General features: G+C 36.0%; 1 protein-coding gene across 2 annotated transcripts in view; it reads left to right on the top strand.

Annotated features, from left to right (window-relative positions):
* LOC115220982 overlaps window positions 1–24,047 on the top strand; it is a 50,981-nt gene extending 26,934 nt beyond the window's left edge. Inside the window, exons 4-7 of one of the 2 annotated variants that reach the window (XM_036510208.1) lie at window positions 4,547–4,602; window positions 7,026–7,071; window positions 13,706–13,746; window positions 23,917–24,047. In XM_036510208.1, coding sequence (XP_036366101.1) covers window positions 4,547–4,602; window positions 7,026–7,071; window positions 13,706–13,746; window positions 23,917–24,016 — 243 coding nt within the window. In that variant the 3' untranslated portion in view covers window positions 24,017–24,047. The remainder of the gene's footprint in view (window positions 1–4,546; window positions 4,603–7,025; window positions 7,072–13,705; window positions 13,747–23,916) is intronic. The other variant, XM_029791198.2, reaches the window with a different exon arrangement.
* Window positions 24,048–24,248: the final 201 nt, after the last annotated feature.

The following is a 24,248-nucleotide window of genomic DNA, read 5'->3' as shown; positions in this document are numbered from 1 at the left end:
GTATGGTGGACAGTGGCTAGTAGCAGGCAGTAGTAGAATTAAAGGAGTGTGTGGGGGTACCCTAGCAAGTCAGAAAAGCAGATCAGAAACAGGGAGGTATGTGTGTGTGCGTGTGTATGTATGTGTGAGTGTGTGCGTGTGCGTGTGTGTATGTGTGTGTGAGGCGAGATAAAAAAACAAAAAATATGTATATGTTAGTGCGTGCAGGGCGAACGGATGACATAGCAAGTCTCGAGTGAGTGGTCAGTGGTAAAAAAAGGGAGGAAGGAGGGAAGAAGGGAAGGAGGGAAAGGGTAACGTGCCAGTGTGTGTGTTAAGTGGTAGTGTGTCCAGTGTGCGTAGTTGTGTGTATGGCAAGTAAATTTGAAGTGTGTGTAAGTGTAATGTATATATATATATGCAAATGTGTGTGTGTGAGTGGGTGTGTGTATGTGTGTGCGTGTGTGTACAAAGAGGGGGGGTTAAGGAAAAAGAACTGCAGTGGAGGGGGGAAAGGGGAAGATGGAAGAGTGGTCCCGCGGCGACAGGCGTGGGAGAACCCAAAGACACGCGCCGGCCCCAGATACGTACAGGAGATCTAGTCGGTCACCCACGAGCGTGGTGCATGCATGCGTTTATGCGTGCGCGAACGTGCACAAGCGTCTATGTGCGCGCGCCTGCGAGTGTGTGTGTAAGTATGTATGTGTGTGGATGTGTGAGTGTGTCTGTGTGTAAGTCTGGGTGTCCGATGAATGTATGTAAGTATGTGTGTGTATATGTGTGTATATAGATGTATGTCCGTGTGTGTGTGTGTGTGTATGTGTATGAGTGTGTATGTATGTACGTGTGTGTGTGTGGAAGTGTGTGTATGTGCATGTGTGTGCGCGTACATGCAGGTGTGTGAGTGAGTGTGTGTGTGTGTATGTATGTGTGTGTGTGTATGTGTACGTGCGTGTGTGTGTGTGTATGTGTGTATGCATGTATGCATGTATGCGTATGCATGTGCGTATGTGTGTGTGTGTGTGTGCATGTGTGTAGGTATATATGTATGTGCGTATATGTGTGTGTATGTGCGTACATGTGTGTGTGTGTATGCATGTGTGTGTATGCATGTGTGTGTATGTAGGTGTGTGGGCGTGTGTGTATAGGTGTATGTATGTATGTATGTATGGGTGTGTCCGTGTGTGTTTGTGTGTGTGTGTGTATGCATGTGTATGTAGGTGTGTGTGTACGTGTGTAATATATGTATGTATGCGTGTGTGTGCGTGTGTGTGCGTGTGTATGCGTGTGTGTGTGTATGTAGGTGCGTATGTATGTGTGTGGGAGTGTAGGTGTGTGTGTGCGTGTATGTGTGCGTGTGCGTGTATATGTTGGTGTGTGTGTATGTGAGTGTGAGTGTATGGGTGTTTGTCATGCATGTGTGTGCGCGTGCAGGCGAGTGTGTGTGTAAGTATGTGTGTGTGTATGTATGTGTGAGTGTGTATGTGTGTATGTCTGTGTGTATGTATGTGCGTATAGGAGTATGTAAGTATGTGTGTGTGTATGTGTGTGGGTGTATGTATGTATGTGTGTGTGTGCATGTGTGTAAGTATATGTGTGTGTGCGTATGTATGTGTATGTGTATGTGTGTGTGTTTATGTATGTGTCTATGTATGTGTGTAGGCGTGTGTGTATAGGTGTATGTATGTATGGGTGTGTGTCTGTGAGTGTTTGTGTGTGTGTGTAGGTATGTGTGTATGTATGAGTGAAGGTATGGCTGTGTAGGTGTGTGTGTGTATGAATGTAAGTGTGTGTGTGTACAAGTGTAATGTATGTATGTAGGTGTGTGTGTGTGTATGTGTGCGTGTGCGTGTGTATGTGTGTGTGTGTATGCGTGTGAGTGTGAGTGTATGGGTGTATGTCTGTGTGTGTGTATGTCTGAAGTAGGTATGTGTGTGTATGCATGTATGTGTGTGCGCGGGTATGTGTGTGTGTGTATGTGTGTGTGTAAGTGTGTGTGTGAGTAGGTGTGCGTGTATGTATGTGGGTAGGGATGCATGCGTGTGTGTGGGTATGTATGTATACATACGCACGCACACACCCGAAGCACGCCCACACACACGAAGCACGCTCACACACACAACACACAAACAATACAACGCAAGCCCATGGGGTCGACCGACCCCCAGCACGCGCCAAGGCGTGCGCGCGCGGGGGCCCCCGAACAACCCGCTCCACGGGAACCGAGGATCCATCAACCAAAACCAGAAAGCAGAAAAGAGGGGGGCTGCCTGGGTGCAAATAGGTGTATGTGTGTGTGCATTCGTGTAAAGGTGTGCATGTGTGGGTATGTGTGTATGTATGTGTGTGTGCGTACATGTATGTGTGCATGTGTGTGTGTGTATGTCAGTATAGGTGTGTGAAGTATGTATGTGCGATGTGTGTGTGTGTATGTATGTGCGTATGTATGTGTGTATGTATGTATGTATGTATGTCTGTGTGTGTGTGTGTGTGTAAGTATGTATGTGTGTGTGTGTATGTATGTGTGTATGTATGTGCATGTTGGTTTGTATGTTAGTGTGTGCATGTATGTCTATAAGTATGTGTGATTAAATGTGTGAATGTGTGTACGTAGATGTGTATCCGTATGTGTGTGTGTGAACAGGCGTGTGGGATGTAGGTAGGTGTGTGTGTGGGGGGTGTTTATCCGGAAAAAAAAACCTTAGGAGGAGGGGGCTGTGTTAAGTCCGTGTGGGGTAGTGGTTTGTAGGGTGAAGATGTAGCGTTGCTCCAAGTGGAGCCTAGAAAGTGGACGACCATTGTGGGGGGCGAGACCAAACACTGAGATGTCATCTAGGGAATGGCTGGCCGAGCGGAAGTGGCGTGCGACGGGAGAAAAAGAGTGTAGGCGAACGTCCCTCAAATGTTCTGTGAATCGGTCGGATAACCGGCGTCCCGTCTGTCCTACATACAGCATCCCGCATAGGTTGCATTTAATGCAGTAAATGAGGCCAGACGAGGTGCACGTAAAGGAGTGCCTAATACGTACATTTCGCCGGTTGGAGCCAGTGACAGCAGTGGTGTTGGTGATGAAGGGGCAAGTGTTGCAGCGGGATCTAGAGCAAGGGAATGATCCGCGTGGGGCTGAGGGGGAAGGAGAGAGGGTGCTGTGGAATATATATATATATATATGTATGTATGTATATATATGTATGTATGCATATGTATATATATATGTGTATATATATGTATGTATGCATATGCATATATATATATATATATATATATATATATATAATATATATATATATATATATATATATATATATATATATTTAAATATACATATACATATATATATGTGTGTGTAACATTTCGTATAATTATAAACAGGGCAAAGTTTAGGCATTTCTCAACAGATTGAAAAAAATATAATGAACAACCTTAATTGATTTTCAACCCTTGTTGCGTTCTCATCAGAGGCGTCTACATTATTCTGACAGTCTCCAGGGAAGCAAGCAGCCAAACTATTTACATACTCAGCAAATGCAGCAGTTACTCTATGTAAGAGTCCCTAATTTGCATACCGAAAGTATTCGACACTATAAGCACCAGCGGCAAGTCAATGGGTATGTATATATGTATGTATGTATGTAAGTATGTATATATACATATATATATATATATATATATATATATATACATAGATAATACACACAATCATATGTGCACACGAACGTGTGTGTGTGTGTGTGTGTGTGTGCGTTACACCGATCACAGGACTTTTGGCTTTATAGAAGAGAGTGAATGTTGAACTCAGAACATGGAGGAGATTACATGGGATCAATATGACCTGCGTTCTGGTGGCGATGAAGTTGTTAAAAGCGTATTTGGCATCGTCTTATTTTTTGAAGCATTTCTACCGTAAGAATATATGTCCGTTCTTCAATTGGGAAAATGTAGAATTAATATGTACATGCTTAAATAAACTTACATTAAATGATATTTATATGGTCATCATAATTTTTAAAAAACTTTCTATAACTTACAGAACTATTTAATGTCTTTACTGTTTTCCTTCTTTGAATTTTAGGCTTTGGGAGTCTTTTGATGATTTCAGGATGTGAACTTTATAATTCATTTATATATATATATAAATTGTGTTTCATATTGCATCTGATGATATTATTTTCCTAAAGATTTGATTTAATTATGCCTAAATTAGTAAGATATTAAAAGGATCTGCACTGATATCGTAAATACTGAACTTCATAAAAATAAAATAGTTGTAAATACGATTTCAGACCTTCATTTGAATTCAATGATGCTAACCATGTTGAAATCCCTAAAACTAAATTGAAAATAAAACTGTTTGTCTATTATCTGTAAATGGATTTTTCTGTGTCTATATCCGTGTGTAGTTGTTAGACTTTTAGATGTGGTTATTCTTTGCCTCTTGCTTACTACTGTTACTTATATACCTCCTCCTTCAAACATATATTTTACTTAAAACTTGTTTTCTATACCTAGAAATACTAACCCAAACGTTTCTTTCAACAATTAACGTTGTTTTTCTTCTTTTCTCTAGCCTGAAACAACAGAAACACAAATTCGAGCGCCTTTGGCATCGATAACTTCTGATACGTAAGTAGACAGACATTTCCAGATAAACTTTCTTCATCATATCGAAAGACACGCTAAATACCTACATATCTCGATATCTGATCCTTACAGAATGTACCAATCTCTCATCCACTTTGCACCTCCTATATTTATCACGTATAACTCGTTGCATGTAAATTTATTTATATGTAATTTGATAAGTATTTTTATATAAATCTTTATATTTCTTCTATATTTCTATGTATGTTTGATTTCATTCTTTATAACCTTGGGGAATTTTTACGCCTGTACATGCATGATTTATGTTGATGTGTATAAATATATATGATTCAACTACTTCGATTGAAATTTCTCATTTATGCGTTCGGGAATCTGTTTGACTTTCCAAGACTTGCGTTTTAAATTTTCTCTACTCTGTATTTTTTCGCGTAGGCTCTCTATGAGCACTCCGTAAATAGCCCATACATTTTAAAACATACTTACATACTTAATATATATAAATATACATATATGTGTGTGTGTGTGTGTATTTATTTATTATAGACTTTCTACTGACTCCTTCTCTCTCTTGTATTCCCAGCCTTTCTTCTTTCCCTTCATCCCTTCCGTATTTTTCTCTGTCGTTCTCTCACCCTGCAGTCTTTCACCTCTGCCTGCTGCTGTCGCGTGACCAACTGCCAGTACCCCTTTTTCTTCCCTTCTTACACTGGTCCTGTAGCTGAACAGTCGCAAATTTTCTGTCGCTATGTTCACCATCTTCCAAGACATTTTCTAAGCGTTACCTCTTCTCCTCGGTCCCAAGGCCCTATTTTGTTTGCGAATTAGAAAACATATTTTAATGATTAAATGTTTACAAATTTCAATAATATCAGAAAATGATGGGCGAAGTATATAAAAAATGTGGATCGCAAAAAGTTCAGTCATACTGAGTTAAGAGAGAAACAAATAAAGAAAGAAGAGAGTAAGCAAAAGGGATTTTGTTACAGTTTCTTTCATCTTGCACGTGATTCTTTTTACCGTCGCGTAGAGGGTTTTTCGCCTGTAACGGAATGCTTTGAAATCAGTGTATCTATAATCTTTTCTGTGAAAGGATATAATTTTTGATTCGTTATAATTCTTATTCTTATTGTTTCTGGAGACCAAGTTTGACATTCTGCCTGGTTGTCTTGCCTGTGAGGAATGGTCATGAAACTTTCCTGTTGTTTGATTCTCTTACCGAGTCAGTCTGTTTATTTTCTTGAGGGTCCAGTTCTGATCGGAGGTAAAATTTCATTGGTCTAGTGATAGGTTATTGCATGGTGATTTGGAGTTGCAGTTACATGAAACTACAAAGGGGTCTCCTGTAGATATAAAGGGAAAAGCGAAAACACTTTGGTTCCAACAAAAGCGATGGTCCAGTAAATCCGTGCAAACTAAGAACAATGTAAAGTGTGTTACCACCGTGTATTTAGTGTAGCTTTGAAATTTGCCCCATAAACGCTAAGTATCTCCACCAAATACATACAGTCAATTCAGAAATGTTTAACCTATCAGTTTATCTCTTCTAATGTTACTGTTTGTTTGTGTCTTAATATACATCTGAAGAAAATGTAGTGGATTAGCAGAATTATAAAACGGTCAAACAAAATACCTTATGGTAATTGTTGAAATTTGAGGTCTTATTTTATGTAAGAAATCATACATTGAAGCAGAAGTTTTTCTAGAGATGTGAATTAAATTAAGCAGATTTACTGTCTTTTACAGTTCATCATATCTCACACACCCACACATCCCACAAAACCGAGATAAATGGCAGAAGGCTATATATCAAAACACAATCAAAATTGTACCAATTAAATGCCATTTAAAATTGTAGAAATTTGATGACTTGATATAATTACATGAGTATTTACACCCCAGACTTTATGCGAAAATGTACCTTTTGGTGTGAAATGAAGTCTATGAACTATATTTTCAGCAGCTTGTAATAAAAATCAAACTGACGAGTTTTACTGTCTGAGCATTTCGTCAAGATTTGCTGACCTCTCTTTTGAAATAAAATTATTCAAAGCTACTTATTGAAATGTATTCCTAATTTCACAACAGGTCTAAATACACATAGATATTACTCCATAAATTTAGTCATAATCCTCACTGACTCTTTCTACCTTCTCCTCCTATGTTCTTAGCTTTTCTCTCCGCCTTTGTTCACCAGACCCTGACCATTCCTCTAGCCCCTGACTCATTCTGACCTTAACTCCCTCTTGGTTATCCTTCTCATTACCTCCTATATTAGTCTTTCAGTAATATTCCATTGTTTCTTGCTCCCAACCCATGAAACAATATCACTTTTCTCCTTTTCTTAACTTTTAGATGAAGTTCAAATGTCCAGAATGTTAACTACATTCCATATGACAAACAACTTTCACTAATCCTAAACTTCCTCCTTGGTTCATTTTTTGTAGATCACTATCTTCTGAATCATCGGCTGAAGAAGACGAAGAATCCCAAGTAATTTAATGTTTTTCATTTTTTCTTTATTACTTCTGTTTGCACGAATTATGACCAATGTGTGTTTTGGAATTTCATCAAAGACTCTGTTTTAACAGCAACCTTATAAATTTTGCTTATGAATATCTTAATACATTTTCCAGTATACCAATGTACAACTGATTATTATTTTTCACATATGTGGAACAGCGTTCTATTTCTCGTAGTGATAGATTAGATTACTATTTTACATAATCATAGAGCAAAATAAATTTTCTTTATTAGTGGATGGAAGCACTCCGTCGGTTCCGACGACGAGGGTTCCGGTTGATCCGATCAACGGAACAGCCTGCTTGTGAAATTAACGTGTAAGTGGCTGAGCACTCCACAGACACGTGTACCCTTAACGTAGTTCTCGGGGATATTCAGCATGACACAGAGAGTGACAAGGCCGGCTCTTTGAAATACAGGTACAACAGAAACAGGAAGAAAGAGGATCACCACCATCCCCTGCCGGAGCCTCGTGGAGCTTTAGGTGTTTTCGCTCAATAAACACTCGCAACGCCCGGTCTGGGAATCGAAACCGCGATCCTACGACCGCGAGTCCGCTGCCCTAACCACTGGGCCATTGCGCCTCCACTCTTTATTAGTAGTGATTACTATATTACGCAATGGTTGAACCAGCTAATGACTTTTTTGTATAATTAGGGTAAATTAGAACTTATATATATTTTTTTTCTCACGTGATCACGTGACCGACCAGGCTTTCAGATGTTGCTACACATCGCTGGTCACAATGAGCTTCGCATTGATTTAGCCTTCAAATGACGCCACCCCGCTGGCTAAATGTGCAGGCCAACAGAAGAAAGTTGCGGCGAAAGCGTACAGCAGGGATCGCCACCAGCCGCTGCCGGTGTTTTCGCTGAATAAACACTCACAACGCCTGATCTGGGAATCGAAACTGCGATCCTACGACCGCGAGTCCGCTGCCCTAACCACAGGGCCATTGCGCCTCCACACACACACACAAACACACACACATATATATATTGCCTTTAGCCCAGTTTTCCATGTCTATAGGTGCATATAGACGTGGGAATGAACTTTTTTGTGCGCGCGCGTGTGTGTGTGGGGTTGTATATATATATATATATATATGAAAAGTAATAATAATAATATTAGGGAATAAATCCAAACTTACAGGGAAAAATTAGATTTAGGATTAAATCCAATTTTATAGTATAAATATATTATATTATATTAAATTAGAGATAAAACCACTATTAGGCAAATCAAACAGTGAAACGCATAAGCCATTACATAAAATTAATTTAAAAATATAAAATTCAAAAGAATTGTTTAAATAATTTAAACTTATTAATTTTAAATATATATATACAAATGCATATATATTTATATGTATGTATATATTTATATTTATATATTATTTTATTTATAAATTTATTTATTTATTAATTTTTTAAAAATTATTATATAAATATCAAAAGTATTAAAAGGTTAATAAAAGTTAAAGAGTAAAACACTACGATCGTTTCATGGCTGTACGAATTCGAATAACAATAATTTAAATTCAATTAATAATTCGAATTATGGTTACAGTCAATCTTCAGGTTAATTGAAATATAATAATTAAGATCTAAAATAATCGCTATAAATAAATAAATATATATGCACATATAATAAAGACCTAATAAATTAATTTTTCATATTTAAAGATGAAATAGCTAATTTCAAAAATACAAACAAACTTAAACGAACTTTTGGAAATCTTATATTTAAAATACTTACTGAAATAATCAATTCGTAGTTATATAGTATCGAATAAATACTATAAATACTATAAATATATTTATCAATGGGAATAAAACTAGCAGATATCAATTTAAAAAGACAATAACTAAGTTATGCTATTAAGTTAGACATGGCGTGGACCAGTCTTTCGTCGAAACATATCTAAGTTTATCTAAGTTTATCTAATTTTAATTATAAGAAATTAAAAACTACAATTAATGCTATTAATACATGTATATACATAAACCTAACTTTAGACAACTCGTATACTTGCTACCAAACAACATATCTATCGCTAAGTAATATCTTACGAATAAACTTAAATTTAATATCTAATAATTATACAGAAAATTACGATAATTAGATCATTACATAAACAACGATAATTAGATCATTACATAAACAACGATATTTACAGAAGAAAAATATTATTACACCAAAGACTTATAAAATATTAAATTTACAATTTAAAGATCTTAAATATAAATAAATACTTATCTTAGCGAGATTAATTTTATGTATTGGCTTATGTTTTTCACTGTTTGATTTGCCTAATAGTGGTTTTATCTCTAATTTAATATAATATATTTATATATATATTTGGCGAATGGTGCGTGTGAGGTTGTGTGTGTTTCAAGTGAGAGTGGATGAGTGTATAATACATTTAGGCGCATGCACGTTGGTGTGCGGGCACGCATGTGTAGGTATGAACATGCACGCTTACGTGAATACTATGAACCTTTTTACCCACTTACTTTTACTCCCTCCCCTCACTTAGCGGTCATTCAAATAGCTCTTTTGTCTTACTAACGGTCATTCACACAGTAATTTCCCTTTGTATAACGGTCGTTTTTCATAGCATTTTTTCCGATGGCCGGATAACTGAAGAGATGGCGGCGTGGATTTCCACCTCGGCATCTGAAACTCGGAGTTTTATCACAGCTACCGAATAATTGCCACCTATTACATTTTTTTAATTATTTATTTTATTTTATCTAATTTCAGCTCATGAGCTGTGGCCATGCTGGGGCACTCCTCTATTTACATAATATCGAGGTCTCTTTCATTCTTTCGCTGTCTTATCATTTTTATCAATATATGTATATATATATATAATGTCAAACTGTACTCTTTCCTTTTGACTCGAACGCCTTCAATTCTCTCTTTCTATCTTTTATACAGGAAAATGTGTAAAAAAACAATGAGTACAACACGTCTATATGCGCAATACTCACCTGCACGTACACACGCACACATCCACACGCGCGCACAAAGGATTCCATATACACAAAATACGCACAAGAAAAAGGCAGGCTGGGGGGTAGAATACAGAAAAATTATGTGTAAAAAATATATAAGCAATAAACCTATAAACCAATATCTCTATAAATATGTAAAAAATGTATTCTATTTATATTTTTTATACATATATTTTGGATCTTTTCGGTTTGATCGGCAGTTTTTCTAGCGGTGTCGTATGAAATTGTAACCCATAATTATGACCCTAGTACCGATCTATTGCATTTCAATCTACTTTAGGGTTAGGGGTGGGGAAGGGTATAATTTTTCTTCACAAATGTAAATAAACCCAATCTGTTGGGACATATTCATACGGCACAGAATATTGTTTACCTCAATGGACGTCAGTGATAGGTTGAAATTGCAGAAATTGAAGAAAAAAACAACAAATATCTTACAAACTATAGAATTTTCTCAATAAAGCCAAGAGAAAAAGATGTTTTATAAACCCATTCTACCAGTATACGAAGTTTAAAAGTTTTTAGTTACGTAGAAATTATGTTAAAAACTGCCGTTCAAACCGAAAGATCCTATATTTATACACGCCGGTCTAATTTCAGGTGAATATCTTTCTATTGCGACTTCTATGTTTCTTTTGCCAAAGTATGACGGTAAAAGAGCCAGCTTTTCGTCTGCAGGGTGATCGCAGAATCACCCCTAGTGTCGTATTCTGATATGAACTGTACCTCCACGCTACCTAATTTCTTGCCTCTTTTCATATATTGTAAATTGAACATAAGCTTTAAAACATTTTCCATTTCTTCGATAGACGCTATCTCTGTTCTCTTTGTTTTAAGAGATACCGTTAAATTATCGTTCTTCTTCTCGTTTCTTGGGGTGGGGTAGTCAACCTCACGCTTGTTGCCTCTCCCCGCAGAATTGGTTAAAATGTTTCCACGGCCTCCGTCCTGATATTCTATCTTCTTTGCCGCCTACTGACCGCTGCCGCATAATCATCCACACTTTTTTCCGAGTCGGTTTCGTACTCCGAGTTGACATTCAGTATGAGCTCCGACACATCATACAAATCACTAGTCATTTTGTGCGGGCACAATCCCCATACAAAACGCAAAAAATTCGCCCACAACAGGGGAACAAGAGGAAAACCAAGCCTGTTCAGGCGAACAGTGTGTCAAAAGACACTAAGTTTTCAAACACGAGGTAGTCCCGAGGGAAACAACGGCAATAGAACGACTTCAAACAACAAACCTTCACCAATAAATAACCAACCGCAACACAAAGGCGTACCTCGCAGACTGATATTCTTTTATCAACCATATAGAGTTGAAACCCAGAGGGGACAGCATAAGGACAAACAAAACACAACAGTGGAGGAAAATTAAATCGAACGAAAAGAATAGTAATGATAAATGAAAATGTGGAATGACGTCTACTCGAACCCCACAGTTCAGTTAACGTCATTCAACATTTTTACAAAAATTTTTTAACACGTGTAAATTTTATTTTTGTCTTTTTCTCCTTGCTGTGTGTTGCTTGTGTTATATGCTTAGTGATGTTAATTTGGTGTAGTGGGTTGGTTATCTTTCTTTTTCTTTTGATTTGTTTTTGCTGTCTGTGTTTGTAATGTCTATTGTCTGCGTTCGAATCTGTTCTTGTGCGTTCGTTTTTAAGCTTTTTACATTCTACTTTTGTTTCTTTGTCCTTGCTGTGTGTAGCTTGTGTAGTATACTCATTGAATATTAAAGAGCGCTCCAGTCAGACTTCTGCGCAACCTTTCTAAACAAAGGCTGTGCAATGGCACAAGACTTATTGCCATGAAATTATCAAGGAATGTCATAGAGACCACAATAATTTCTGCCTGTGGAAACGGTGAATATTCCTCGCTTACCTTTGATACCTTCCAATATGCCTTTCGAGTTCAAACGACTTCAATTTCCAATACGTCAGTCTTTTGTGATGTCCATTAATAAGCCCCAAGGCCAGATTTTGAAAGAGGAACAATGACAAACTTTTCATTTTCGCCCTACTATTAAAACAGGAAAAATTGTCTATCAAGAAGATTTTGCATATGAACAACAAAACAAAAATTTGCAGAAGGAATAACTTTGAATTGATATTGTCAAGGTCATAATTTATTCGTCTAAGAAAAACTATTTGTATTTTTGTTTGTTGTGATACTTAAGTTCAGTAAATTATGTTTTTAGTTTTCCTTAAACTTATATTTAGTTATCTTGTACTTGGCATAAGTCAAAGCCTGTGCGATGTTTGTTTCCTTTATAGACTGAAATACCGGAGATCATAGTTCAGGGGGTTATATGCACCCATGATGATATTGGCCAGAAGGAAACAAATGAAAGTTGACAGTCATTTCTTATATGTTGGCCAGATGGATACAACTTTATCATTTACATGAAAGTTAACAACCATAACAGTCATTTCTTATATACGTTCATGCTTTTAATAAAACAATTCCCATTTAAAGGAGAGTTACACGGATTTTACAATTACATTATGGGTCAAATTGTTCCGAGACATCGAAGCTTTTACAAGAATAATCACCTTAAGCGTTCCTGCTAGTCACAGATATAAAAGTTTTCAAAAGAAGAACGCTTGTGGTTAGCTATTCTTATAGTGAAAACTTTTTTATAAACCAGGAGAACACAATTTTTTAAAGAAAACTAACGGTTTAGTGGAAGAAGCTGATCATAATGTAATTTAAGGAAATGGGAACAGTACTTTAGGTGGAAATTGTTTAATCAAAAAGCACATTCTAAAGCGTTAAAGCGGTACTGTATCTTTTAGGAAGTCAAAAGTTATAGGCCGGTCATAGAGTGAGCATTGATATCTCTCCGATAAAGTGCTTAGCAGTATAGGTGACTCTTCTGACACAAATAACTGATGCGCCTTCAGTAATTTAAGTCTGACGAGTGGTCACCTATACCTAGATACAGCTCAACAAGAAGTCCCTACAAGAATGATACCATGATACCACAAATCCGAAGTATCCAACATGACAGTGGTGGCGTCCTTGCATGTAGATATGGTTTTCCTGTGACCTAGTTCCAGCGAAGGACCCCACAAAATCTCCTGTCTATACAGTAAAGCCTCCAACACCAAAACTTATAAGAGAGTGAAGAGAGGGTATCCTCTGCAGACCGAACGTTCGATGCTGAAAGATTACGAGAGGGCCTATTTAAGTTGATTACGAAGCAGATACTGCATTGTGGTGATCCAGCCTCTGAATACAAAACATTTACACAAACATCGCATCGCAAATACTGAACCATATAAAAATACAATAATTGTAGATGAGATTGCAAAATTCTATTGGGAAACAATGATAATAAATATGTTCAGATCACAAAAACTAAACTGAAAGCACAAATGACTTTTTAAATAAATGTATGTTTCTGTGTTTATATGTGTGTGTAGATTATTAGTTGTAGTTATTTTTTGTCTTTCTGCATACTATTGTTACTTATATACCTCCTTCTTCATATTACTTAAATCTTGGTTTTAACCGCTAAAAGATCTCACTCCGTCATTTTGTTTAGCAAATAATATTGTTTGTATTATTTTCTAGGTAAGAGAAGAGAAAAGGAAGCTACTGAAACCTACTCCACAGTAAGTAGACATTTTCAAATAACGTTTCCTTATCGTAGAATAAATTCACTGATGGAAGATGAAAGACAATAGAGGGTCAGGGAATAATATCTGACAAGCATAGATCAATTAGGCAGTTAATAGCCTAAATAACCTTAATTCCTTACTTATTATAAATACCACAACCACGTTGTCGCTATATTACAGTATATAGACACACATAAACACATGATCGCTTATTGTTCGGACTCTGTATTAAAGCTTCATCCAAATGTAAATTTTGTATTGTTATGATTCTCTATTCCTTCTCAATTTGTTCCTTGGTAACTCCTATTAGGAAATGAAAAAATGTCCAATGGGAAACAAACAACGCCAACAATTTGTCCAGTTTACTGTTTCGAGATGTCTATCTATCTATCTATCTATATGAATGTATGTATATATACATGTATATATATACATATATATATTTATATATAATAATAATAATAATAATAATAATATTATTAGGGAGTAAATCCAAACTTACAGAGAAAAATTAGATTTAGGATTAAATCTAATTAATATATATTATATTAAATTAGAGATAAAACCACTATTGGGCAAATCAAACAATGAAAATCATAAGCCAATACATAGAAATAAAATTAATTAAAAAAATATAAAATATAAATATAAAAAATATAAAATTTCAAATTAAAATATTTAAATTAAAGTTAAAATTTTAAAAATTATTTAAATAATTTAAACTTATAAGTTTTAAATATATATATATATATGTATGTATATATATATATATATATATATATATATATATATATATATATATATAATATTAGGGAGTATAACTCCAAACTTACAGGGAAACATTCAATTTAGTATTAAATCAAATTTCACAATATAAGTATATAGTATATATAAAGACATAAGCCTGCTGAACAAGCTGTGTGCTTTTGCAAAAACGCAAAAAATTAACGATAACAGTAACAATTTTAGTAGTTCGACGTACCTGGCCAGAAGCCTTCAACAAATTAAACCACTCAACGATTGTTCTTTCACGGAGAAATTACGAATTAATTTTAATTCCAAGGCACAAGGCCCAAACACAGAGGGACATACATACACCTGCGGGGATAAAAAAAAAACACATGAAAAGATGAATGAAAAGTGAAATAATTATAATGAAGATGATTTTGATAAACAGGCACATCCCAGCCCCGCTCCGAGATGACCACGAGGTTATTCGTTCTTTTAGAAGTTAAAATTTAAAAACTTTTACAAAGGTTCACAATTTTTAAAAATCTGTATGAACACAAAAGGATTTAACACTGTCTTATTTACAGTCTTTGAAACAGATGATACTCACCTCTTTATCTTTTCTTTTATCTCCACAAATTCCACCACCGGGGTGCAAGGTTCAGCATCCATCTCAGTCCACAGCGGATTCACATCCGATGGAAAGACCTCCTTTAACGAGCTATACTTAGTGTTACCCATCAAGATAATCTTATGTTCTTGTCATAGCCTTCTTCTAAGTTCACCTTGACAGTCTCTTTCCATCTTGAAATATTTTTCTCTATTATTTGCGATGCCGTATATGTCACAAGGAAAAATTTGCTTCTGTGTGTTTCCTGTGCATTGTGACTGTGACTCTGTGTTATTATGCTTTTGTAGTTCTGTGTTTTCTTGTGTTTGTCTGTCTAAGATTTTTTGTGCTTGTATGTCTGTATGATTGTGTGACTGTAAACCTGTGTGTTTCGTATGTGAGTCTGTGTTTTGGGGTATCTGTACTTCTGGGTTATCTTGTGTCTGTTTGTCTGCATCTCTGTTTTTCTGTATATCTGAATGTTTCTGTGTTTGTGAGTCTGACTCTTTGTGAAGTTTAACGACTTTGTGTTTCCATGGAAATGTTGATTTTTCTCTGACACTCTTCTTAGGCGCTCCCACTGGCGAACTGTTTCTACTTGTCTTTCTTTTGCTTTATACTTGTTAGGATCCATTGTCGGCGGAGACATTCTCCTTTCTCTTTTCTTCGCCTTAACCTCCAAAAATTCATTCTCCTGGATTATGTCCTTCTCCTCTATTATATCTACAACTTCCAATAATCTACGGCACTTTCTTTTTAAGTGCCTCCTCACGCCACATCCGTAAGATTTTGAAGACCTCACAGTCATCATTATCTTCAATTTGTATCCGTTTGGAAGCTCCGCTGTCTCTGGTATTTCCTCATAGAAATACTGATTCACTATACAGTTCACTTCCACCCCGTAATTCCACCAATTCGAAAATTGGGTCCAGTTAAACCTAATTCTCTCCATATTTCGGTAGCCTACTCTCTCACTCTCTGTAAAGATTGCTGCTATTATCCGTTCTGGTTCAGTCCACGGTGGGATTCTTCCAATTCTAATTTTCACTAACATTTTCCTGGTTTGTCGGGTATGAGAGTCCATTTATTTCCTTCTATCACTTGGTCGTTCCTCTTTGCCGCCTCCACGTTTTCAAACATAACATTTACCTTGCCGTATTGGCTTCCTCTATTTATGAAAACCACTCTATCCATACAGCACTATACCATTGCTTCTATTTGAAATTCAGGTGCTATTTCAATCCTCCTGAATTCGTTGGAGAATGTTCTGTATACTATTGTTGAATTCCTTAACATTTTCTTTTTCTCCTCCGACATTATAAGCTTCACATTCGTTGCTTCTCTTTCTACTTTGCTCATGTATCTCTTCATCTTTTCAGGGTCCCAATTCAACGACTTCGGTGTTAGGCTTCTTAATTTCTCCTTTTCCGGGTCTTCCGCTGTCGCTTCCGCGTAGCTCTTGATTTCCAATTTTTCTTTTACCACCAAACGTCGGCTTCGCACGCATCTTCGATTAGCTTCTCTCAAAAAACAACAAAAACCTGGAGTAGCATGATTTGCTAGCGGCAGATACCTGTCTAGACCTTGGAAACATATATAATTCCAGTGAAATAAATCCACTGATCACAAAAAATAGAAATATTAAATTTCTAAATATCTCAGAGAGATATAGGCAGTGATGGTATCCCATAAAGGAAATCACACTACCGCTATTTAGCCCTACGAAGCGTTGATGCTTCCTAGGGCTAGATAGCGGTGGTGTGATTCCCTTTATGGGACTGTCACGTAAAGTTGACAGTATACAACTGCTCTATACAGAATTTTGAAGAACGAAAATTGTAAGTTCGAAAATGCTCCACAAGAGGATGTAGAAGAATTTTTTACAAGAGAAAAAAGAATTTTGCCATTGTTGCGGTAATATTTGTGTCGGAAATGGCAGCAAGAAATCAGACATGCATACCTTGTGAAACTTACTGGTTTCACAAGAAGAAACTAATAGAATAAGTACCAGGCTTATCAACATAAAAAAAAGCACTAGGCTGTCTCATATTTTTGTTTGCCCACTCAGTTGTATCTATCAATTTATCTTTGTGTGCATATACACGTTGCCCGTGTTACATGTAATTGAAGAATTAGACTTTTCTGTTATATTTTCTGTAATGTTTCGAATTTCATCAAAATTGCAGATGAGGGTTATTTCCCTCTTTACACAACCTAAAAAAATTGTAATCGTACCACATGTATCCCATACTAATGATTTTTATGCGCATATTCCAAAATTCTTGTCTTATAGAACCTGTTAAAAGGATTTTGCTCCTAAAAAATGGAGGTCATGGAGCACTCTAAAATGTGAGAGTTAAGGCCCCTATTGGTGGGGGGTGTCTTAATGTCAAGCAGAGAAGTTGAATTGTTGAGAATCTTTTTAACTTGGGCCTTATATCTATTGCTTGGATTTCTTTGAAATAGGAAATATATGTTCACTGGGTTTGTAAAATAGAGCAAAGCTACAGGAAACCAAAAGACGAATCATCACAATAAGCAGTCAGCTACCCTACTCCAGTCGTTACCACTCCCAATGTAATATTCCCAATGTAGTATTACAGCCGTAAGATGCATTACGAATCTATAGTAATTGGAAGGGCGTGACCCAACTGAAATAAACATTAACAACTGTGTGACGTAATGGCTAAGGATAAATGAAAGTTGGAGTTTGCAAATGACCACTGTACTGATACGTAACTGGACAGAATAAATTTACAATCTATAAATGTCTTTGAATAACAAGTCACTCATCTGGGAAGGCCTTGAAATCAATGTTACTCTCTGGGGACTATGTGTGACTCAGTGATAATAAAAAGACTGAAAGGAGGTCTGCAATCAAATAACTTTACTCAACACTTTGCAACTGAATCAGCGGAAGCAAAGATGCCTCCCATTTTCTTGACAATTTATGCACCACATTGCAGAAATCACAATCTAAGTGTATGCCAAAGCAAACTCTTACACTGTTGTACCATTGAATTACAAATAATGCTCATCTTTATGCTCGGGTGACCCTACAGCTTCCAAGAGTACAACTGTATTCGTCTTTGCTTAGATAAAATTATTAAATTGTGGGTATTAAGTCCCCATTAAGGGGTCTTTCTAACTTGCAAGAAGATGAAATTTTATAAATATTACTTCATTTGTATCTAATATCTGTGGTTAAAATTTCATCAGCAGCAAAAATATATGAATTGTCATGGGGGTTATGGCCTTTATGCATAGAATATAATTCCCAAATTTCGTAAAGATCCATTCAGTACTTTTGACCTAATTTTGGATCATAAAAGAAATGACTAAAATTTGGGAGTTAAGGCCCTCAATATGGTGTCTTAGAATCCTCATATGAAGTGGAATCTTTGAGAATACTTCTTGATGTGTATCAATTACTTATGGTTGAAATTTCATCAACATCGAAAATTTATGAATTTTCATGAGGGGTTCTTCCCCCTTTAAGCCATCTGAAATTCAAACCAAACATATTGCATTATACCTGCCCTTATGCATTGAATCTAAGTTTCAAATATCATAAGGATCCAGTAATTTTGGTCCATGAAATTGTATGAAACACACAGCATTGCCCTTCTCCCTAGGCTTTGATTTTGTGTTCTAAATTTCATTATGATCGGTGCAGCAGTTTTTGAATACACAAGTAACACGCGAACACACATAAAGACATTGGCGTTGATATAATAGATATGAATAATGTTGTAAAAAGCCTGCGAAACGCAGAACATAAACAAATGTGGCGTTAACAAACAAAAAAAAGCACGAAGGAGTTCCAACAATAATAATCCAACAATGCAACACTCACGTACGAAATGAACTACTCCAAAGGCGAAGAAATTTGGAATGCCAGGAATGCGGTTCAAGTTCGGTTTTAGAGCCATAACCTCCACGAGATGCACGTGCATTTCGGTTTTCTTTTCAATAGTTTGCGACTGATACCCACGACATTCAACGCAGCTGCATTTTGGCGTCCCGTTTCAGGAAAGTCTAAAGACTGCCTGTAATTTGGGTCTCAGCCATAAATCAGCAGGTTTTGGAATATTTACTCTTACATCACTGAAATATATTTAGAATATAAAATGACATTTGAAAAAGATTGCGTTTCTTTTGCGATTCAGTGTACATTAGGAAATCGTAGATAGTGACCACACAGCAATGCCAAATAATATCATAAGCACTGGGAGTGTAAGATACGAAGTCAAACGTAACGAAAAGGAAGAAAACAACGAAAGGCAACAAACCCAGGCCGTATGAATGTATAATGATGAGCTATATGCACGAAATCAGAACACCACAGACAAAAAATATGAACAGGAAGGAAAGCGAAACAAATCTAAAACCTTAAAAGAGTGAAGGTGAAACTAATGATTATGATACTCTAAAAATGAATATAATCAAAGAATTGAAAGGCTCAGATCTCAGTATGGACAACTGACTGTAGCTCCCAAAAATTAAGATTGATATTAAAGCCACATTAATAATAAATAACAGGAAACTGGCCGTCACGGAACTAATACCCACAGAAACAAACGTCAGTATAATCAGGTTAAATGCTATAATATATCAAAGCTGGATACCCTCTCAAACCCATCCAAACAGGAGAATTACCACCTAAAAAAAATCCTGTGGATAAAGAATATCTAGAAAAAGATATAAAATAAAAGAAAGGATCTGTCAGTCCTTAAGGAAATTAGTAGACAATCAACACTACTAAGCAACAAGAACAGAAGTAAAATACTATGGAAATAGAAAATTCTAGAACAAAGTATACCTGGGATAAAAGAACAGCTAAAGCAAGATATATCCTCGCCAAAGTACAAAAAATCCGCCAGTATGAGATACGCCAACGTTTCTTTGAACAAAACAAACAGTTCTACTCCAATTTCAAAAGATTCTACTTAGAACTTGGCAAAAATAAAATAGAGATCAATGGAAAGAAAAATGGTCGGTGAGGGAACAACCTAGGAAAAGGTCTTTCAAAGTAACAAAAACAATTCCTCTACAACTCTGGACTCCTATAACAACTGAAGAGGTCGGCAACCATGCACTACGCGGTCTCCAATTTCTGGTTGAAATATCAAACAGGAATACAGAAAACGATGCCTGGGAAATTTGATGAAATATTAAAAGAGCCTGAGACAATATTTGAAGGGCCCATGGAAGGGAAACATTTCCTGATTACCAAGTCCACCGAAACGGGAAACCCACAAAATTACAAACCGATAACTTGACTCGCTACAATTTACAAAACCTTTACTGCAGAGAATGGGCAAACATCTGGATGATAACAACCTGTTTCTGAAACAGAAGAAGGAGTGCTGCAAAAGCATCAGCTACCTGTCAATAAAGCCATAACTGAAGACAGCCGACAAGAGAAGAATGGTCCAAGTATGACTGGGATCGATTATCGAAAAGCTTTTGATAATATTCTATGACCAAAGTAACGACAATAATCGAAAGGGAGCCGTCCCCGTTAGAACAGTAATATTCCAGGGAGACACGATCTTTCCACTCTTTCTGCTTGGCACTGATACCTTTATCTGACGTGCTAAATAGAATTAGATATGGATACAACTTTTACGGGAAAACAATCGACCAACTCTTGTATAAGGATGATCTAAAACTATACGCTGCAAATGATAAACAGCTGGAAACAGTACTAGAGAGAGTACATGGCTTTGCCAAAGAAATAAAGATGGAATTTGGCTTAGAACTATGATAAAGTATTAGCGAAAAACTGATGAAGAATTAGCGAGTCTCTGTGACTTATACATATACGTTTTTAGCTGTTGTTTATTTCTATATATGGCTGTGCGCGCGCGCGTGCAAAATAGTGAGTTAAAAAACGAAAAATGAAAACAAACGGGACAACGTACACAAAAATGTATTATAGCTTGACGCCCACTAAAAGGAGTGAGTATGACATTTCGATCATTTACACACATACACACATATATATACACATATATATATATATATATATATATATATATATATATATATATATATATATATATATATATATATATATATATATATATATATATATATATATATATCAATATATATATATGTATATATATGTATATATTATAGATAATATATGCCTATATACATACGTATATGTACATACTTACATTTATACGTATATATATATGTATGTATGAATGTATATATGCATATCGGGGCAGAGGACGTCATAAAACGTGTACAAAAATACGAAGCACGTGTACATGAACACGAACTATTTTTTTCGAACAACGAAAGACACAAATGGAAAACAAAACAAACATGAAGAACGACCGGCCATCAGTTGCTGGTTGTTTCTCTATTCTCGTATTTCGAGCATTTAACAACAATATACGCATTCGATAAAACAGTTGCTCCCGCAAAGCAGATTAAGTAGAATTTGGGATTTTGCAAAGGATCAAAATAGGTAACACAACCAGGACAGTGAAAAGAAACAGGAAGGTCTGTTAAGCCTAAACGAGGTTGTGGTGACGAACGCGTAAATTAAGCTAGGACATGATACAAGCAAGAACACGTCTTCCTTGTTCCAGCTACAACGGAGAGAAAATAAGAAAGATGTCCGGTGGTCATGCGGGAGCCACGTGAGCAAGGAAGAGTGAAGGAGAGAATAACAGAGTAATAGGATAGAACAGTGGGAGAAGAGCAGGTAAAATAGTAATAATGATGATAATAATAATAGTAATAATAATAATAATAATAATATATATATATATATATAAAAGGAAAAATTAAAAAGAAACAAAGAAAATGCACACTAGGCATAAAAGTAATGGTTCTTTTTCTTAGAACAAAGATACATATATATACAATTAAATGATTTGAGGGGAAATTAAGAAGTATAAAAATCCTTACCATGAGTCATTATAGAAAGTCATACCGGTTTCGACATCGCTGTTCACTAACTTTGAATCAACACCAATTTCCAAACGCTGTTGGGTGTAATAGTACCTGTATCTGTATCTGTATGCAAGGGAGGTAAGCTGTTCTGAAAGTGATGCAATTAGATTAATATGATTAACAGAGTATGAATGGTATATGAGATGTTTGAGGATTAGTGGGATTACTTGTATTAGTAAGGTTAGTAGTGTCCTGTTTTAAGTTGTGTGTTCATGTTAAGTTGTGGTTGATATTTATTACTGAAAGTTGCCTCTTTATTTAGTCATTACTGCACTGAGGTGTTCTGGGAGCATTGAGAAAAAGGGAAACTTAGGAAGTTTGGTTTAAGACTCCTATCACATCTATCTATGTGCTCACTAACATGTATCTGTCTATACTGTGGGAAACTGATTTGTTGTTTTTGAAGCGTTGTTCTTCGTGTTTGTTCTATATAGTGGTTTTGGCAACCTAAGCAAGTAATAACATAGATTTGGTTTTCAGAGGCAAAGTGAAATGTGACTTTATCTTAAATATTTCACCTTGTTTGAAGTGAAATTCTGTACCCCCCCCCAAAGGTGGAAGCATGTGCCCCAGTTAGGCCACCCCCATTTTCCACTTTTGGTTCCGTTGTTAAGGGATATAATCTTGCGCCGGTTAAATTTTGATAATTTTGTGTGAGTCCAAAATTTCGTTCATTGTTTATCCCCAGTGCGAATGGGTAAATTCTGGATGATGATGTTGAATGCCTCATTGTTTCTGGAGTTATATGTGGAGATGTATAGGAGTACATTTAAATTTGGTGTAGTATTTCGGTTAACTTCCCTTAAGGCTCGTATGTCTAATTCCTTTGAGATACCATATTTTTGCTGTGATAATTGGTATATTTTAATTTCTAGATTACAAAATTCGCAATCAGTGGGGCAGTACGAGGTTCCACTGCAATTCCACATTTTTCTTGATAGTAAACAATATCGGACATGAAGTAGTTGTTCTGGAGGTTAAATTTCAGTGCTGGGATTGTGAAGCTGTGGTTGATGCGTCCTGGGATCTCATTTGGGTATTTTTCTAGCCAGAAGAGGATTGCTTTTATATCATAATGGTGTGGGAAGCTAGTGCATAAATTCACCACATCCAAGCCTTATTTTCCCTGTCTTCCTTTTCGCTTGAATTTTACGCCATCTCCTGTTTCTGAAAAAACCTTTGCTCGAAACGTAAAACACTCTTTCTTTCTTTCTTTCTGTGAGCGTCTTATTCACAATTTGCATGTGTCAAGTCCTCGCGATGTTGTTTTACTTGTCCTTTTAGTCCGTCTTTTTTTCTATTAATTATATATATATAGGTACAACAAATTTGCCCATTTCTTTTTGCTGCATGGAAACACCTCTTTTGTGGTGTGTGTGCATGTGTGTGTGTGCTTGTGTGTGTGTCTGTATATGTGTTTGTGTGTGTATGAGAATAGAATAATTTCTAAGGTATAATTCCGGCTGTTCTTATTGTTTATCAATTGCTTCTGTTAAGTTTAATTTCTCCACCTTTTCTGCAATTTTCGGTATATTTCTACTTGCTTCTCTTTGAGGAATTGCCTCTTTCTGAATTCTCTCTTAATTTCTTAGCTTCCTTTGATCTTTATTTATCTCTCAGCCTTCATCTCTATCTGAATCATTCTTTCTGTGCATAACTTTTCACCCGCCATATTATTCCTTAAAGCTGAGTTTCTTTTCCATTGTCTCGATTTCTTTCCTTTTAATAACACAGCTTTTCTATTCGACGTTCACAGTTAAAGGATAAAGACTTAAATATTCATCTTTATACACATCATGACAATTCATTTTACTAACCTGGAAGTTTACCATTTATTGATTTTGCAGACTAGAACTTCAAGAAATGGCTGAGGTATCTGGTCAGAAACCCAAACAAGTAAGCTTTTTTTTTAATCTTAAAATATACTTGAATTGTTCTGAATTGTGATGGATTATTTCTTGAGAATTTCATCAAAGGATTTGCTTAAAATGAACGCTGTATATTCTGTTTATGAATAATTTCATATATATTCTCACATTGATACGACTGGTTGCAATTATTTATACTGGTAGACCAAGCTATTATTCTTCAGACTGGTAGAGCTATCTGCAATTTTTGCAGTAGGTAGAACTCTATTTTATCTCTTTTTGGTAGATCCAGCTACTAAATTCTATATATT

Source organism: Octopus sinensis, linkage group LG17, assembly GCF_006345805.1.
Source record: "Octopus sinensis linkage group LG17, ASM634580v1, whole genome shotgun sequence".
Taxonomy (NCBI): domain Eukaryota; kingdom Metazoa; phylum Mollusca; class Cephalopoda; order Octopoda; family Octopodidae; genus Octopus; species Octopus sinensis.
The sequence above is the reverse complement of the archived record's forward strand: the minus strand, read 5'-3'. Positions and strand labels throughout refer to the sequence as shown.